The sequence below is a fragment of the Triturus cristatus genome, chromosome 10 (genome assembly GCF_964204655.1).
Source record: "Triturus cristatus chromosome 10, aTriCri1.1, whole genome shotgun sequence".
Lineage (NCBI taxonomy): Eukaryota > Metazoa > Chordata > Amphibia > Caudata > Salamandridae > Triturus > Triturus cristatus.
In genome coordinates this window covers 844,476,701-844,497,329 of record NC_140593.1, presented here as the reverse complement: position 1 = coordinate 844,497,329, position 20,629 = coordinate 844,476,701, and the positions used below count along the sequence as shown (strand labels likewise).

General features: G+C 39.2%; 1 protein-coding gene across 1 annotated transcript in view; it reads right to left on the bottom strand.

Annotated features, from left to right (window-relative positions):
• Positions 1-1,221: 1,221 nt before the first annotated feature.
• The window catches only part of LOC146790129 (UPF0764 protein C16orf89 homolog), a 656,853-nt gene continuing 637,445 nt past the window's right edge, over positions 1,222-20,629 (bottom strand). The window contains exon 8 of the mRNA XM_085628478.1: positions 1,222-1,533. Coding sequence (XP_085484604.1) covers positions 1,472-1,533 — 62 coding nt within the window. The 3' untranslated portion in view covers positions 1,222-1,471. The remainder of the gene's footprint in view (positions 1,534-20,629) is intronic.

Here is a 20,629-nt window from a genome sequence, read left to right as displayed (position 1 = left end):
TCATAGTGAGGCGCCTGGGTTCTAGGGAGAAAAGAGGGCAGGGGAGGTAGCTTATGGCTTGGCCTTGAATAAAATGTGGTTGCTCTCAAATGATCATCCTGAGCAGTGAGCTCTCGCAATGCACAAGAAACCCCAAAGATGGGGAACCCAATCTAGAAGTCCCTCAGGCCTCTGACATCACTGCAGGTGAACCTCTTTCACTCCAACCCGTTCCCTCAGGCGTTGTTTCTAGCACAAGGCTACCTGGACCAGTTTTTAGGAAAAGACCTCACCGACACGGAATGGGCCAGAATCCTGGCGTACCCTAAGAAAGTCTCCCACAATACTAGTTTCAAGTACACACAATTTAACTACACCCACATGACCTATATGAAACCTCACAGATTTCAGACAGCCTGTGGAGGGGATACTAGTGAATGTCAAAGATGAGACTTCGAAGACGCAGATTTTGTACACATGACATGGGATTCCGCCCTAGAGACTAGTGTAGTGTTCAAAACCCAAACTAAGAATACATTTTGAATGAATTTTGTCAACAGAAGTTGAGTTTGTGGTATAGCCAGTCTAACGCAGGATCTGTGACCATGCTCTTCCTCCAACAGGAAGACAGTTATGAGTGAGAGCACTTTCTGAATGAAATGCAAGGAACCTTTCTTTGCAGTTTAGATATGGGTCCCTCGTCTTTCCCAGCTAGATGGAGGGTGCACCGAGGTCCTGTTCTGAGCAAAGTGTATCTTGTTCTGAAGCCAATGAAAGAATTGAGCATGTTTTGTTAGTTTGCCCAGCGTATCAAGTTGCAAGGAGACCGTACATTCGTCCACTGTGTTGTAACTTTGAAATTAGGATGCATAGAGAAGCCTTGAGAATTTTGAAAAGTGACACTAGCCATTATGTAGTGTTTGCGGTCTCACGGTATTTGTTGACTATGTGGAGGGTTATGCAAAATAACATAACACATACACTGCCCAGCATTGTTTAAGACGAAAACAACCAAATTAGCATATTTTATAATAACTTTTTTATAGTGTTATTATATTTCTATTATACTGGTTTTAATGACGTTTTTATGTTTTATTGCATATATGTAAGTTTTCTTGATTTTAAATTTGATTAATGCTATGGCATGGGAATTTTGTATCTAATTGTAACGAGTTTGAACTTTGATGGCATAATGCCGAATAAAGTTTTTGTAAACAAACAAAAAAAACGGCTACCCCAGGATGATCACATTACAACATCTTTATTCTTTACACCAGCCAGAGTTACATATTTTAGCACAGTGTAAGGTTACTCTTTAAGATAATGGGGTGTCGTTTTATGATAACTCAAAATAACACTATTCCAAAGCTATCACTTTACAACAGATGTTTTATTTAAATGCTTCGTGTTACACACTTTTCTAAAAACCCAATTTCATTCAGCTGTGTAGGTTATCATTGGCACATCAATTCCCTGCCAAATGCGCTTAACTTCATCTGAGAAATGGTCCAAGGGCTCCGACGGCCATACTCCCCATGTGACAGAGACACCCATCTACGAAAAAATGACAAAAAGAGGATTACACACACTGGAAATTGAATGATACAACTTTAATCTAAAAAGAAACAGGTGCAAAGTGACACTGTGATTTAATTTTGTTTTTATTTTTCCTTTAACCTTTTTGCAGATTCATACAGGTAAGGAAACTCTAGTAATGAGGGCACTTTACAGAGAAATCACAAGGCATTCGAAGGAAATGAAGAGGATTCCAGGTTGGGAACAAAATGAGTATAGATGACAATCAGTGCACGGAAACAGGTTGCAACAATAGATGCTGCAGTATTTGAATGTTGAATGAAAAATATGAATACAGAAAAATAGGCATAACTTTGTTAAAAAGCATTCTAAAACAATCTATGAAGAAATTAACGAATGCAATTTATGGTTGTACTACTGAATTGACACCAACAATAATGTAGCACAATATTATCTCTGATAGAATATCGAGGGCCAAAATACGTGGAGTTAAGCATAGAAAATCGAGACTTACTTATCTGGTAGGCTAACCAGGTTTTCAGAAGAAAAAACCGGGACAACCATTGACATCAAAATAAGTCCTCAGTATCTTGTGCTATCCGTAATCAAAGGAAGCATTGACAATGGTTTTTGGAGAAAGCATCTGGGCAGTTCTTGTTGTACTATTGTTATGTCCTGGTTTGGATACTTTTGGTGAATTTAACTGGATCTACTAATGCATGTGAGAGTTCAGTATGAATGAACACAGATAAATCATAGATTACAAATATTTACACCGTGTATTTACAATTAGGTCTGATAGAAGACATTTCTACTATGAGGGTAGGCTTACATGTATTGGGATAGTCATTGCTTACATTGTTTTCATTCATACAAATTAAAAAGCCCCCTCTTACTGCACTTGACACAGGGTCTACATTAATAATTTCTCTGTCAATTATGAACAATGCAACTACATCATAGGTGATCTTATATAACTGCTGCTTAAGCTCCTCTCTCAGTACTACTTTTTAAAGTTCCCTTTGATGATTACAGGAGCTCCGGCACAGAGCTCAAGCTGTCTCTCTACACACCTAAAAGCTTGCAGATGCTGGGTGGAAATATCCTCCTTCCAACTGAAGGCTCTATGAATATCGTACTACATGGTAATTGACTACATCATGCGGACCAGTTGTTACTAATGGTGAAAAAAACTCCACATCGTTTGTAACCTACAAAAGAAAAACAACATAGCAGGTGGGCTTTGAGCCAGCTGTGTTTATACATGTGTTTTGTGGCATTGAATTGTGGAGTGTGAAACATTTCTACATATTCCTCTCACTGCAATTCCTAAAATATATTTTGCTCTGTTTCAGCTCTTCAGAGGAGTGTACCGGATCCATTTTGTAAACTTACAAAATACTCTTACAGCATTACACTTCTTATAGACAGTAATCTGTGATGCACATGTAAATATTAAGCCTGGACGGAGGTCATGGAGTTTACACGTAACTCTGCGAAGTGCAAAATAAATTCAGCCGAGGTGCACAGAGCTCCTCAAGTGTCGGAGTGAGTTAGAAAAGTGACACTTGCGGTAATTTTCAGCGCCGGGTGTTTGTCCATGCTATGAAATTATCGCGAACAGCACCATGCACAGCGCAAAGCAGGCACTGCCTCCTTTTTGCTGCTCAAGTAGATTTTCTACTAGAGCGGCAGCTTCCTCAATGTGACCGGGTGGTTTCTCAACATGAGTGGTCCTGAACATACACAACTACTCGCATTGAGAAACCCGACCGCCTGGAATTTGAATAGGCATCAGTTTTTGTCACAGACAACATTTAGGCCCCTGTAGGCCACACAGAACCTCATTTCTTTCTTTCTAGCCTGGGAGTGAGGTTTGGGGACTAAAACTACTGGGCTGGCCCATGGAATCCCAGAGGGTTCAATGACACCCAATTCCATCACCTTGCTTACTTCAGCCTTGAAGCTCTCTTTGACATGATCAGACTGCCTGTATATTTTACTTTTTGACGGGTAGGCTGTACATCATGTGTACACCAGTTAGTCTGGCCAGAGATCATGGGAAAGAGCTTAGCAAACTGATTTATGACTTGCCTGCAATCAGCCTGCTGTTGGGCAGTAAGTGTGTCTGACAAGACCATTCCTGCAACTGACCCATCTTTAGGCTGTTTGAGAAATGAACAGGGAGATATTTACTCTCTGCTTCCTGATCCTCATCTGTGACCATGAGCATGGTCAATTCCGCCCTTTCATGATAGGGTTTAAGGTGGTTTAAATGTATGAACCTTTTGGGGTTCCTGCTTGTGCCAAGATCCACCAATTAGGTGACCTCCCCTTTTCTCTCAAGGATAACTTAGGGCCCAGTCCATTTGTCCTAGAGTGCCCAAGGAGCCACAGACTCCAAATCCCTCATCTTCTGCCCTGGTTGGAACTCTACCATGGCAGCTTTTGGTCATACCAGAGCTACTGGAGCTCTTGTCTGGCCACTTGGTTTTTGTTTACTTTTTCATATACTCAGCCATCCAAGAATGAAGGCCAAGCACATAATCCACAATATCCTGCTTAGATTCTCAGAGAGGTCTCTCCCATCCTTCCTCCACAAACCACAGTTGTCCCCTTACAGGAGGACCTAACAAAAGTTCAAAGGGGGAAACCCTACACCCTTTTTTGACACCTCTCAGGAAGCAAAAAGCAGGCATGGTAGTAACATGTTCCATCTCCTTCTGAGCTTTTCAAGAAGCCCATGAATCTTACATTTTAGGGCCTTCTTAAATCTTTCAACATGCCCATTTGTCTGTGGATGGTATGGTGTAGTGAACTTATAAGTCACTCCACACACAGTCCACATGTGTTTGAAGTATGCAGACATGAAGTTTGTACCTCTCTCTGATACTACCTCCTTTGGAAACCCAACCCTAGTGAAAATACCAAGGAGGGCCTTAGCAATTGTAGAAACAGTGGTAGTCCTCAGGGCAATTGCCTCAGGATTCGTGGTGGCATGATCCTCTACCACCAGTATAAACTGATTTCCTGATGCCTCTGAGGGTTAAGGGGACCAACAATGTCAAAGCAACTCTCTCAAAGGGCACCTCAACCACTAGTAGTGGCATTTAGGATGCATTTAGGTGGCTACCTGTCTTGCCACTGGCTTGACAGGTGGTACAGGAGTTACAAAACACCTACAACTTCTGAGACATTCCTGGCCAGTAGAAGTGGTTTTAGCAACCTACTCCATGTTTTCATTTGGCCAAGATGCCCAGCTAGGGGAATGGGTCAATGTTAGGAGAGACACTTTAAATTGCTGCAGCACTACTGCTCTCCTGGTGGCACCAGGTTTGGGATTCTGGCCTCAGTATAAAAGTATCCCTCTTCCCAGTAGGTCATGTGGGATCTTCCTTTTCCTGATCAGCAGCTTGCTGCCTCATGATTTAATTTCAAGAGTGAGACAGGTCTTCTGCCCCTGGCACAGATCTTCCCTAGAGGGTCTCCCTGGGCCCCAAAGCCCTGCAATGAAAGGCCCAAGCTCCTAGGGCTCAGTTCCCTCTGGGGTTGACAAGTCTTCTTCCTGAAGAGAGAACACTTGATCTGGTGTCTGAATAGAAGTTAGTTTCCTAGATTTCTTGCCCTTTCTCTTGGAAGGTTGGCCCATAATTGCAGGGTCCATCACTTCTTTCCACCCTGGGTTCTGCACAGTGCTCTTGTGTTTACACACACCCATTCAGGTATACCCAGCATGGCTGCATGGGTTGTCATTTCCACCTCAGCCCATGCTGAGTACTCCAAATCATTGCCAAGCAGACACTGTACAGGAATTGCAGAAGATACCACCACCATTTTGTGCCCATTAACTCCTCCCCATTCTAAGGACATCAACGCCATTGACTGTACCTTATCCTGATTGTCAGCATTTAGGACTGTGTAAGACTCTAAGCAAATACTGGTCTGACGACACCAGTTTCTCAGTTACCATAGTGAATCTGGCACCGGTATCTCAGAAAGCTTCAACTTTAACCCCATTTATATGTGGCTGTTTGTCTGTATTTCTCCAGGTTTCTGGGCTATCATCAGCAGTGGATTGCGGGCGCACGAGTTATAGTTAGTAGACGGAGGAATTTCAATGGTTTTGTACGAGTGAAATGTCCAGCTAACTATAACACCCCTGAAACCTATGGTTTTTTCAGTGAATTTCTAAGGTTTTTAAATGCTAATTCCTAACTATAACATGTCTGAAACCTATGGTTTTTTCAGTGAATTTCAAAGGCTTTTCTAAATGCTAATTTCTAACTATAACATGTCTGCAACCTATGGTTTTTTCAGTGAACTTCAAAGCTTTTTTAAATGCTAATTCCTAAATATAACATGTCTGAAACCTATGTTTTTTTCAGTGAATTTCAAAGGTTTTTTTTAAATGCTAATTCCTAACTATAACATGTCTGAAACCTATGGGTTTTTCAGTGAATTTCAAAGATTTCTTAAATGACAATTTTTAAATGTAATAATAATTATATTTATTTTTTTGATACTGATTTTCTACATTTTTTTAACTAGTTATTTTTACATATTTTATTTTTTTAATTAAATTATATATTTTTAATATAAATGGAAAAAAATGTTTTCAAATATTGAAACTAATGGTTTTTTTTGTTTTATATTTTTTTTAATATATTTATATTATTTTCTTTATTGTTTTATTTTCCAATTTTTTTTGGGAGTCGCGCACCCAAAGTGTACCTTTCTCGATCGCTGTGCGGAACCTAGCCGCCATTTTAGGATTGTTGTATAGGATCCGCATAGGATGTGCGATGGGTGCGTATTTTCCTGCGCGATTGCTATGCGATCGGTACGCGACTCTAGGCGCATATGCAACTCATACGTATTACTTTACACGATGCACGCGCGCTTGCGCGTGACGTCATATACATGTTCAATGCGTTAGGAATCGCGCACCCAGCGCATGCACACCAGGGGGCCGCGCTGAGCACCTTGATGGGTGCGCAACTCCTAATTTGCCCATCAAAATTTTTTTTACACCATCACTAATTTCTATTCTTCCTCAGGACCCCATCCCCCAGGGCCTATATACAACATTGGGGACCGTTTTGCACACTTCTGTCATTGGGCTACATTTGGGCTACATCTGGGTGATATTTGTGCTGCATTTGGGCTCTTTTGTCTCTGGTGGACATCTTGGGAGATTTATTTGTTATGAAGGTTCCTAATTTCCTCACTTACTGTAGTCTCCTCAGTAGGAAATGCTTTCAGTTTTTTACTTTGATTCCATCAAGAAGGCATTCAGATGTGTCACACATTTGCCATAAATTCTGAATGTTAGCACTCTAGTTGCTCATTAGATCACTGTAGTAAAGCTACTGCTCACCAGGGAAGTCTGCTGCTGGTTTTGAAAGTGCATGTTTCAGTCTGCATGTCAGAGAATTTTTTAATGAAATAGAAGAGGATTTGAGAAGTCACTCAAAATGTGCCCTCATTTTTCTTTCTGCAGCACTAATTATACTTTCTATGGCAAAATGAACCCCCTGATTTTGTTCCTTTTTAAATTAAATATTTTAGAAGTTACCACTTTATTCCAATCAAGATGGCTTCAGGTGTGCAATACGTTTGTCATAAGTAAGACTGTTAGCGCTCTAGTTGTTCTTTAACACTCTGGGACATTCTTTCATTGGGCTATATTTGGGCTACATCTGGGTGATATTTGTGCTACATTGGGCCTCTTTTGTCTCTGGTGGCCATCTTGGGAGACTTATTTGTTATGAAGTTTCCTAATTTCCTCATTTACTACAGTCTCCTCAGTAGGAAATACTTTCAGTTTTTTATTTTGATTCCATCAAGAAGGCATTCAAATGTGTCACACATTTGCCATACATTCAGAATGTTAGCACTCTAGTTGCTCATTAGATCACTGTAGTAAAGCTACAGCTCACCAGGGAAGTCAGCTGCTGGTATTGAAAGTGCATGTTTCAGTCTGCACGGCAGACTTTTTTTATGAAATAGAAGAGGATTTGAGAAGTCACTCAAAATGGGCCCTAATTTTTCTTTCTGCAGCACTAATCATACTTTCTATGGCAAAATGAACCCCCTCATTTTGTTCCTTTTTAAATTAAATGTTTTAAGAGTTACCACTTTATTCCAATAACGATGGCTTCAGGTGTGCAATACGTTTGTCATAAGTAGGGCTGTTAGCACTCTAGTTGTTCTTAAGAACACTCTGGGACATTCTGTCATTGGGCTATACTTCGTCTATATCTGGGTGATATTTGTACTACATTTGAGCTCTTTTGTCTCTGGTGGCCATCTTGGGAGACTTATTTGTTATGAAGATTCCTAATTTCCTCATTTACTGCAGTCTCCTCAGTAGGAAATACTTTCAGTTTTTTACTTTGATTCCATCAAGAAGGCATTCAAATGTGTCACTCATTTGCCATTAATTCAGATTGTTAGCACTCTAGTTGCTCATTAGATCACTGTAGTAAAGCTACTGCTCACCAGGGAAGTCTGCTGCTGGTATTCAAAGTGCATGTTTCAGTCTGCATGTCAGAATCTTTTAATGAAATAGAAAAGGGTTTGAGAAGTCAAAATGTGCCCTAATTTGTCTTTCTGCAGCACTAATCATAATTTCTATGGCAAAACGAACCCCCTCATTTTGTTCCTTTGCAAATTAAATGTTTTAAGTGTTACCACTTTATTCCAATCAAGATGGCTTCAGGTGTGCCATACTTTTGTCATAAGTAAGACTGTTAGTGCTCTAGTTGTTCTTTAGAGCACTGGGACATTCTGTCATTGGGCTATACTTGGGCTACATCTGGGTGAAATTTGTGCTACATTTGGGCTCTTTTGTCTCTGGTGGTCATCTTGGGAGACTTATTTGTTATGAAGTTTCCTAATTTCCTCATTTACTACAGTCTCCTCAGTAGGAAATACTTTCAATTTTTACTTTGATTCCTTCAAGAAGGCATTCAGATGTGTCACACATGTGCTATAAATTCAGAATGTTAGCACTCTAGTTGCTCATTAGATCACTGTAGTAAAGCTACTGCTCACCAGGGAAGTCTGCTGCTGGTATTCAAAGTGCATGTTTCAGTCTGCATGTCAGAATTTTTTAATGAAATAGAAGAGGATTTGAGATGTTTTAAGAGTTACCACTTTATTCCAATCAAGATGGCTTCAGGTGTGCAATACGTTTGTCATAAGTTGGACTGTTAGCGCTCTAGTTGTTCTTTAGAACACTCCGGGAAGCTGCAGTAGAACACAAAGGAATCAACTGACAGTCTCTGCCCTTGTTGGATATACATATTTTACTGAGAATGTCAGACTTCATTCTCACATGACTGAGAAAGATAATGTGAATTTTCAGAAAATATGCTCCAAGTTTAGCTTATAGATCACCTTCCAAACCTCTGTGGGAAAAGCATGAGAAAATAGTTTTCTCTCAAACATGATTCATGATATCCCAGCAGAAGGCTTTTTCACATGGTAAAATCACCTTAGAACACTCCACAATTCCTAAAATGAGTATGGTACCATCTACAAATGATTTATAATGTAAGTAAAGTCTTAAAACCTTCTATTAACTGCAATGCTTTTTAATGAGGTGCTATCATGTATATTGGTCCCAAGATGGCTGCCAACACTTCTTGGATGAAGTGCTGACAGCCAATCAGATCACACGATGAGATGTGTGGTTAGGCTCCGCTCAGATATATATGTGATTTTACTTTTGATTTTCTCAGGAACTACCGAACGGATTTACATCATTTAACCAAAAGGCATGAGTGTGAACCAAGGGCTACCTCTTTGCCAAATTTGGTGCAATTCTGTTCAGCAGTTCGGGCTGTAGCTGCAATTAAAAGTTCCTATGGAAAATTGCATGGGGAAAACACGTTTTGGGACCCCTCTTTTTTCTCGAGCCCCGCTTGACGAATCACCCTGAGACTTTCCGGATAGGAGCGGACCGGCGCGCCTCACCAGTTTTGAAAAGTTCACGAACATTCGTCAACCGACGCCAAAGTTATTCCAAATAGAATGTTGTGGATTTCCTATGGATAATAGGTCCTAACTATAACTACCTACTGGTGACCGCCAGTAGGTAATTTATATCACAAACACTCGAACTCCCGCAACCGCCAGGCAGTGATGAAGGAGACACAGACCCCGCAGTGTCAGGCTAGATGTCTTTATTTAACCTTGTTCCCACGAACGATAACGATTTTCAGCCTATAAAAAAGCCCTTGATCACATGTGGAACAACATCGTCATACTGATTTTTAAGTGTTTGCTAAGTGCACGCCCACCTCCCGGGTTCCGTGCCACATGCCCAACAATAGTGAAGACAGACTGCAACTTCAACTTAGTATAAGCACAACGTGAAATTAGATGCTAGTACATTCACAAAAACGTCTCAAATGTATAAATACATAAATAAAGTACATACAAACATAGTCATTGTATAAATATGTACAAAAGCCTTAACTTATTGTAAAACCGTATTTTGTATGTTGATTTAAAGAAACATCAATGCTTTAAAACTCAGCCCAAATTATTAACACAATCCTCTCATCCAAGGTAATATACCTGTGTGGGGACTGCAGTACCAGCCAATATTTTTATCAGGATAAATCCTGAATGTATGCTTTTTGACACTAGTTGTATTCAAAGTAATAAATACCAAGAATTCCAACTTCTATAATGTTGATGTTGAAGTTAATTTCCTCAAATTGTATTGTGACATGGAAATAAAGTGCATAAATGCTTAGCAGCAAAAAACATGACGTGCAAAATTATGCCGAAAGTGCAAATATATATACAGTGCATAAGATACTAAAAAAGTGATAAGTGTAATTGATGCAAAATTCATATATATTAGTAACAGTAAAACTTGTTAATAGTAAATACCATTAAAATCATGTAAATATATTGCTAAAAATCATTATACTAAAATCTATCCCAGATAATTATTTGATGCAGCAGGTAAGATGATTAGAAATGGTCATTACTTCATGAGCCATACAAAACTATTAACACATCTTAAAGTCTCGAGTATAGAATGGATGAAAGAGAGTTTTTCACATATAGACTCTATCAGCTAAAATGACTGTCACAGATAGGTCTATTGCTGTTAACATTATTAGAGAAAATTGTGCATATCCTCAGTGTTATTTAACCCGTTAGGCCACTTACTATCAAATTCTAAAATGATTTTAGTTTCTAGCTGCTTCAATTGGCACTCTCTATTGCCCCCTGCGCCGAGGCTTGGGGATGGCATTAATCACATAGTAAGTGAGGCAATTTACATTATTGCCATGTGTGTTCTTAATATGCCTTGCTACAGGGTACGTGGGATCACTGTGAAGGATAGCACGTAAATGTTGTAATATTCTGACATGCACCTGTAGCTTGGTACTCCCAATGTAATTGAGACCACAGGTGCATGTCAGAACATAAACTGCATATTATGTTCTGCAGTTATAGCTGCCGGAAATAGCGATAGGTTTGTCACTAAATGGAGTAGAGTAATGGGTCTTATTACATCCAAATTTGCAGGCCCTACATGATGAGCATTTTCTAAAACATTGAGCTGGCTGTAACCAATTGGTGGGTTTTCTTGTCTCAGGGCAACTTTTATCAAGAATGGAACCCATCGATTTGGCTCTTCTGAACGTAATCAAAGGAGTATCAGCCAAACGATTGCGAAGCACACTGTCGTCAGGATAATAGGCCAATTCTTTTTAATGATGGTTCTGATTTTTCTTTCCTCCTGACTGTAGGTAGTGATTAGTCTAGGAGTGACATTTGTGTCATGTAGAGGTACCAGATCATTGTCAAAATGATGTTAAGCACTGTTAACATTTTTAAATAAAGAATCTCTTGGTCTAATGCTGGCCTTTCTCATGGCCGCACTTTGAATATTGTCACTGTATCCTCCAAACTTTCAGTCTGTTTATCATGTCATGTAGACACTCAGAGAAATCAGCTTCTACACTACAGATACGTTTCAATCTTAGGATTTCACCATATGGTATGCTCGCAATGAGGTGCTTAGGGTGAGCACTACTGGTGTGGAGTGTTACATTTCCAGATGTAGGCTTTCTGAATAAAGTGGTTTCAATTTTACCATCCCTAATATACACTCTAACGTCAAGGAACTCAATGGTGGATCAGGTAACTATAACTTGCGCGACCGCAATCCACAATGTGTAATTTCAGATGTCATCATTGATGTCATGAGTGATGTCACTGACCATGTCATGAGTGATGTACTATGTGACGTCATCAGCAGTTTATTGTGGGCGCGCAAGTTATAGTTACCTGATCTAACTATAACGTGGAATTTCATTGGTTTTTTACGAGTGAAATGTACAGCTAACTATAACATGTGTGAAACCTATGGTTTTTTAAGTGAATATATATATATATAATTTAAAAACGTCCTTACCGTTGTAAAGCTTGTAGTGCACATTAGAGTCCGATTAAATTGCTTTATTTTTTCACCATAGCTGACAAACGCTTTTCGGATATAACGGCCTTTGTCAATGTCAGCGTGCCAAACCAGTCCACACATTTCCAACATTGTTTGTGTCACAATAATGGAAGACAGACTTAAAATTTTGGAGACAGAGGGTATCCATTCACAGAAAGTCGCGACCATCTCGAAATGGTAAAAATTGTCATCAAACTTCATTCAATCAGTTCATCATTACACATAACACAACCATTCGTAATTCTTCTTGATCATGTTGTTGTCATATTTCATAGGCTCTATACACAATCAACATGATACCACCACACAGTAATAACAATATATTAAAAAGCATGCGCATAGAAATATTATTATCCCAGTCACTTTATGCTGTTATTGTGCTGGGATTGGTTAATTTTCCTAACGATTCATAAAGTGGGGCATGTTTGTGCTCTTCATCTACATAGGAGATTTTAAATTTTAGACTTTAGAGATGTTGCAACATCTCTAAAGTCTAAAATTTAAAATCTCCTTTTGTCGCCCATTAATGGAATAAGTCTTAATATAGAACAATGGGGATACAGCAGTATTAGTCTTTTATTAATTGCATTGCTCCATGCAGGAGTTGGCTATTTGATAAAAAATTTTACCATTTCAAGATGGCCGTGACTATCTGTGAAGGGATACCCTCTATCTTCAAAATGTTAAGTTTGTCTTGCATTATTGTGACTCAAACAATGTTTAAAATGTGTGGAGTGGTTTTGCATACTTACATTGACAAAAGCCGTTATGGCCAAAACCCGTTTGTCAGCTATGGTGAAAAAAGAAAGCAATTTAATCGAACTCGAGTGTGCGCTACAAGCTTTGTGATGGCAAGGACATTTTTCATCATTGAATTATGTTTTCACCACTGCAGAGTAGCAGCACCTGCCTATGAGTGAGGGGTGGTATTGGTGAAAAGTTGGAAATGCATATATATATACACATATATATATATATTCACTGAAAAAACCATAGGTTTCAGGGGTGTTATAGTTAGCTGGACATTTCCCTCGCACAAAACCCTAGAAATTCCCCTGTTATAGTTAGTTCAGCTAACTATAACTCGCGCCCCCGCAATGCACTGCTGATGACGTCACATATTACATCACTCATGACATGGTCAGTGACATCACTGATGACATCACTGATGCCATCACTGATGACATCATCCATGTGATAAATTACCGCATCTTCTCACACCCTAATATAACCTTTGATACACCGACTCAAAATTTCAGACGTGCATTCTCAAAACCATAGATACTCCAATACCAATAACTACATACCCACTTATTAACTCTTAGGTCTACATACACCTCCAATCATTCACCTGTACAGTCACTCATACTTACAGTAACTCCGCACAAGACTATCATATGCATTTATACACCTACATAGACACTCACACACCACCAATCATCCATAGAGGTACTCTCACACCTAGTCAGTCATGCAAATAATCACACTGCCATTTACTCACCTATGCAGTTATACACCCTCAAGTTCACTTACTCATAAAAATAGTACCACATTCTTACGCTCTTATACAATCATTGATACAAGCATACTCATCCATACAGCCACTCTCACAATCACACACTCTCACATATACCCACTTATATACTCTTAAACGCATCTATACTGCCTTTCACATATGTAGTTAGTCACAAATGTACCACTGAGATATACATTCAATCCCTAACACACCCATACATACACTAACTCAACCATACAGTTCATCACAGATGCACTCTTAAAACCATGCACCCATAGAATCACCCACTCACACATCTATGTACAGAGTCACAAACAGACCACCCACACAAACACTCAGACAACCAATCAATAACCCATATAGACACTCATATAGCTGTTCACTAACCATGCAGCCACATGAATTTCTAAGGTTTTTTTTAATGCCAATTCCTAACTGTAACGCCCCTGAAGCCTATGGTTTTTTTCAGTGAATTTCAAAGGTTTTTTAAATGCTAATTTTTAAGTGTGATAGTAGTTATACCTATTTTTTTTGTACTGATTTTCTACAGTTTTTTAACTGTTTATTTATAAATATTTTATTCATTAAATAACATTATATATTTTTCTGAAAATTGCACACACAAAAAATTGAAGCTGAAATATTGATTCGTTTTTTTGTTTTCATTTTTTATTTTAATATATTTATATTATTTTCTTTTAAAAAATACATTCCAACTTTTTTTCGGAGTCCAATCTAAATTCATAAAAATTGCTTATTTTAAAATGTGGATCTGTGAAAGAAAAGGAAAAATAAATTATAACATGTAATAATACATTTTTTACAACACAGCATAATTTCCACAAAGTTATTTTTTTGCCTTTTTTGCTGTTCTCAGAATATAATAAATTTCACTAAAAATAGTGATTTCAATCGTACTCATCACTTAACAGCGGGCAAAAAAATAAACCAATCTCAAAGATTGTTAAAAAAAAACAAGATGCTATTCTCAAAAAAAAAAACCAAGATACAAATCACAGATATATAAAATGCATACAGCTACCAAATTTTATAAGTTTAACTTACAAAAACTGTAAATGTTGTCGCTTTAAAATATTCACCGAATCTAAGGATGAATTTTTGGAGGATGCACCACACCCACAACGTTTTCCTTCAGTGGTGTGGAAATTTTCTACTTTTCTCGAAGGGCAAACAAAGACCAATCCCACCTTCGTCACGTGCAAGATTTGCAAAAGAGTTCTGTTACGAGGGGATCCCAACAAAAAATACTCGTGCGGCACAGCAAGTATGATGAAACACCTAAGGACCCTTCATCCAAACAATCTTCCACGAGAAGAGTGCAAACAGATGAGAAACACTCCTGTTCTGTATCTGTAAAAAAGAATCACAAATAAATGTATATTAATAACTTTCAAATTTATAATATTTCATTACTGTACAAACACATTTTATATAAAAACTGACAAAGAAACTATAGCCCTGAACCACAAGTGTGACGATGGTTGAAACACTACATGCATAGTGTATACTACTTTGAAGCAGTTCATGCCCTAAAGCCGACCTCACTAAAAGACTACATGCTAACTGACTGAATGATTACAGTACTATAAGGAGACACACAGGGTGAGTGACAGGGTGTTTGCTATAAGTGTATGAATACTAACTAGGGAATTGAAGGTGTGAAACACAACTGTGTAGGTGATTAGAGGACTGCATCCATACTGCATAGGCATTTAAAGCAGTCCATGTGCTAAGGCCTGACTCACTGCATGACTACTTGGGTACTGACTGAATGATTAGAGTACAGCAAGGAGAGTGCCTAGGTGAATTTATAAGTGGTAGGCTTTTCGCACAGGGAATGGATTAGTACTTGGTACTGAATGGGTCACTAGAGGAGTGCAAAGGGAGTGACAGGATAGTGGTAGGCTTTTCGCACAGGGAATGGATTAGTACTTGGTACTGAATGGGTCACTAGAGGAGTGCAAAGGGAGTGAAAGGATGTTTGCTGGGCTGTATGGATACTGACCAGGGAATTGAAAGTGTGAAAGACAAGTGTCTAGGTGGTTAGAAGACTGCATACATAGTGGATAGGGGTTTGAAGCAGTCCATGTGCTAAGGCCTGGCTCAGTGCATGAATACTTAGGCACTGACTGAATGATTAGAGTACTCCAAAGATAGTATCTTGGTGAATTTATAAGTGTTTGAGTTTTGGCACAGTGAATCAATTAGTACATGATGCTGAATGGGTCACTAGAGGACTGTAAAGGGAGTTACAGGGTGTTTCCTGGAAGTGTATGGATGCTGACTAGCGAATTGAAAATGTGAAAGACAAGTGTATAGTATGTTAGAAGACTGCATGCATACTGCATAGATATTTGAAACAATCTATGTGGTAATGTATGGTTCACAACATGAGTAATTGGAAACTGACGAAATCAACAGAGTACTGCTAGGTTAGTGCCTGGGTAAAACTTTTAAATTTTCAGTTCTGGCACAGTGAAGAAAATAGTACATGGTACTGCACTTTAGTGTCAAACCATGACTCGTTTTATTAATGCATATGCAAAGAATAGCTTCTAAAGCTACTAAAACTTGACAACATGTCCAATTTTAAAACAGTTATCTGTCATCAAATACACTATGTTACCAAATGCTTCTCTCACAATCCTTACCCGAATATACACAGACTCACAGTGTGATTTTAGACAAGCAACACTATCCCTAGCAGTTTACCAAAACTCATTCACTAGTTTAGAAGAGATTTTGGTACTGCACACAATCTACATATTTAAGTACAGCACATTAGTGTCAACGCATGACTCATTTAATCAACGCATAAGCAAAGACTGGCTTCTAATGCTACTAAAACTTGACAACATGACAGGTTTTAAAAGTTTTATCTGCTAAAAAATACACGATGTTACCAAATGCTTCTCTCACAGTGGTTCCCAAATGCACACAGACTCACAGTGTGATTCTAGACAACAACCACTATACCTAGGACTTTATCAAAACTCATTCACTACAGGGCAAGTGGTAAGGGAATTGCACACAATCTACATATTTCAGGACTGCACTTTTGTGTCAAAGTCTGACTCATTTAATCAAAGCATAAGCAAAAACTGCCTTCTAATGCTACTAAAACTTGACAACAAAACAGGTTTTAAAACAGTTATCTGTCAGCAAATACACGATGTTACCAAATACTTCTCTCACAGTGGTTTCCAAATGCACACAGACTCACAGTGTGATTCTAGACAAACAACACTATCCCTAGGAGTTTACCAAAACTCATTCACTACTATGGAAGTGGTAAGGGAACTGCACACAATGTACATATTTCAAGACTGCACTTTTGTGTCAAAGCCTGGCTCATTTAATCAACACATAAGTAAAGACTGTCTTCTAATGCTACTAAAACTTGACAACATGACAGGTTTTAAAATAGTTATCTGTCAGCAAATACATGACGTTACCAAATGCTTCTCTCACAGTGGCTCCCAAATGCACACAGACTCACTGTGTGATTCTAGACAAACAACACTATCCCTTGCACTATACCAATACACATTTCTTCATCTAGAAGGAGTACTACATTTTAGTGTAGAAACATGACTCATTTCACAAAATCATAAACAATGACTGGTTTCTTATTCTACCAAAATATAAAAACAGCACAGTTATCTGTCTGCAAACACATGAAAAACACAAATGCTTATCACAGAATGGTTTCTACATGCACACACACTGTCAATAAGATTTTAGAGAAAAAAAGTACTCCCTACACTTTAGCTGGAGAAATACATTAGTCTAATTAAAATCAAAATAGTCTACATACATCCCCTCACAATTAAATAACTCACCTTTCAAGTTGTTTTGTAGATTAAGAAGTATATCAGTCACTCACCATATTTTCTTTTACAGAATCTCTTCACTGTGCACCTCTCAGCAAAAACAAAGAATGGGAAAGTTTCCCTTTAATTTTCCACACATATACATGTAAACATCAAATCACAACCCTTCACACATAAACTCAAAAGCAAACACACATTTCTATTGGTTAAACATTTCAACCCTTTCCAACTGAAATACATTTCAACCCTTCCCCCAATCTGCCTTCTACCTATTACCATAGAAACAGGTCATGGAACACTGCACTGAGCACACAGGTCACAAGTTCAGCACACAATGTTGCTAAACAAGACAGGAAGTGTGCTTGACTTTTCAACTTATCATATATAATGTTCCTTACAATCTGTTTTTGTCAACCAATAAGAATCATACCTTTAAAAACCAGAAATATACATCCTACCTTTCAGTGTAGAAAGTAGTCATACAATCAATGATTTCTTGTATTTTTTCAAAAAAAATTCCGTGGCTCCGCACACCCAACGCGAGCGAATCCGTGCACCCAACGCGATAGGATGTGCGCACCGTGCGCGCATTTTGCTGTTTTTTTTTTTTTTAAAAGGGGACCCCCTAAGCACCTCTACAGGGTCAAAGTATTTCCACTCTGCCCCCTTTATATGTTTACACACTTATTCCCCTTGCTTCTTCAGCCTCGCTTCTACCGAGGCAGATAATGGCCGCCAACAGTTCCTGGTTTCGAATGTAGACAGACACTCGACAGCCAATTAGCATTCAGCGCGTGATCGGGAGGGTGCGCGCTTCGTTCGGGGAGGGTGGGCTTACGGTGCGGGTAGGGTGTGCGGATCCTCCCCGGCCATAGATATATATGTACTTTTAACTCTAATTTTCTCAGGAACTACTAAACAGATTCACACCATTTATGCAAAAGGCACGAGTCTGAACTGAGGACTACCTCTCTTCCAAATTTGGTGTCATTCCGTTCAGCGGTTCGGGCTGTAGCTGCGACAACAGATACTATGGGAAATTGCATGGAGAAAACGTGTTTGGGACCCCCCTTTTTTCTCGGCCCCCGCTTGACAAATCACCACAAACCTTTTAGGGTAGGAGCGAAGTGGAGCTGGCCAAAAGTTTGGAAAATTTCGTGAAGATTCGTCAATCGGTGCCAAAGATATTCCCAATAGAATGTTGCGGATTTCCAATGGAAAATAGGTCCTAACTATAACTATCTACTGGCGACCGCCAGTAGATAATATATATATATATATATAAAACTTATGACAAAACTCAATAACAACTCAGGTCTGATAATTTGCACGTAAGACAAAGGAGGAAACGTAGTTGTTTGGCCCAAGAATGAATATGAGTCTGAAGCAAGAAGGCAGCTTTCCGACAGTAACTGTTATGAAAAAATAAACATCAAGCGTTACAATGCTGCCAAAGAATCCCTAAAGAGAATGTTACACTCATACAAGAGACAGGGTTTGATTTCTAACAGCGAATTCAACTTCTTGCACAATGAATTCCCTATAATCCCCTCGCTGCGTCTCATACCGAAAATTCACAAAGCCACAAGGCCGGTACCTGGCAGACCCATCATTTCCGCCATCAACAACATCAGTGAAAACACCAGTAGGTATGTGGACTATTTTTTACAGCCATTGGTTAAGAACTTATCCACCTACATTAGAGACACTAGTGATTTCATTAGAAAGTTGAACAACATTGAATGGCAATCTGGGTTTCTGCTAGTGACTCTTGACATCGAGTCACTATATACAAGCATCGAACATGTCACAGGTTTAGTTGCCACCAAACACTATCTGGACCGCAGACCGATCAAATTTCATAACCATAATGCTATGCTTTTGGAATTAATTGAATGGGCTCTGTGTAATAATCATTTTATGTTTGGTAACGACCTGTATTCCCAAAAGAGGGGAGTCGCCATGGGAGCTTGCTTCTCCCCCAGTTATGCCTGTCTTCATGTAGGCTGGTGGGAGGAGCAGGTTCTCATGGGGACACATGCGGAAATATTCAACTCCCAGATTGTCACATGGCTCAGGTTTATTGATGATGTTTTTATGGTCTGGAATGGGGATTTTTCTAGTGTAATGAATTTTATTGAGATTTTAAATAATAATACTTTTAATCTCAAATTCACGTCGCACGTAGATCACAATTCAGTTGAGTTCATTGAGACTAGAGTCATGATCGTTGACAATAAAATTGAGACAACCCTATACAGAAAACCCACTGCTGGCAACTCTATTCTGCACGCCAGCAGTGCTCATCCGCAGCACCTCATAAGAAGTATCCACTATGGGGAACTCCTCCGCATAAAGCGCATTTGTAGTACACCAGAGGAGAGAACAAAATGCTCGGAGGAGGCTATAACAAGGATGAGGGAAAGAGGGTACACTGAGAGGACCCTAAGGGAGGCCTATGATAAAGTACAAATCATGCCCAGAGATACTTTATTAATTGACAAGTCAAGTATCCCCATTACCAATTAACCTGATCTGGTGGTGGATGATCCAATTTCGGATGCACCACGCTTAATTACAACCTACAATAAGCAACACCACAGAATAAGGGCCATTGTTTCAAAAAATTGGCCCATTCTACTTACAGATGGTGTACTGGCCCCAATGCTACCTCCCAAACCGGTGATTACATTCAGAAGGGCCAAAACGATGAAGGGAGAACTCATGGGATCCAACAGGGACAAACCCGCTAATAGCACGTGGCTTAAACCAAAAAATGGGTTCTTTAAATGCACAAGCTGCAGGGCATGCAAATTCGGTCAGAACACCACTGAATACCTTGTTCCCTTTAGCCCCATCGCAAGACAAATTAAGGGCCACTACACATGTAGGTCAGAATTCGTGGTATATGTCCTAAACTGCACGTGCGGACTAAACTATATAGGCAGTACAAAACTCCAAGCCCATATCAGGATCCTTCAGCACTTAAGAGCCATTGTCAACAATGACTCTAGCTACCCTGTAGCGCGACATTTAAAAAAATACCATAACAATGACCTGAATTGTCTCAAGTACTTTGTTATTGACAATATTCCTGCACAACGCAGAGGGGGCAATAGAGAAAAATCTTTAAGACAGCTCGAAACAAGGTATAGCCTTGAGTTCGTCAGCAAGGCCCCTACAGGACTCAACAACACTGAGGATTTGTATAACTGTATATGATAACAATTAGATCATCCTTGCGCAAACATA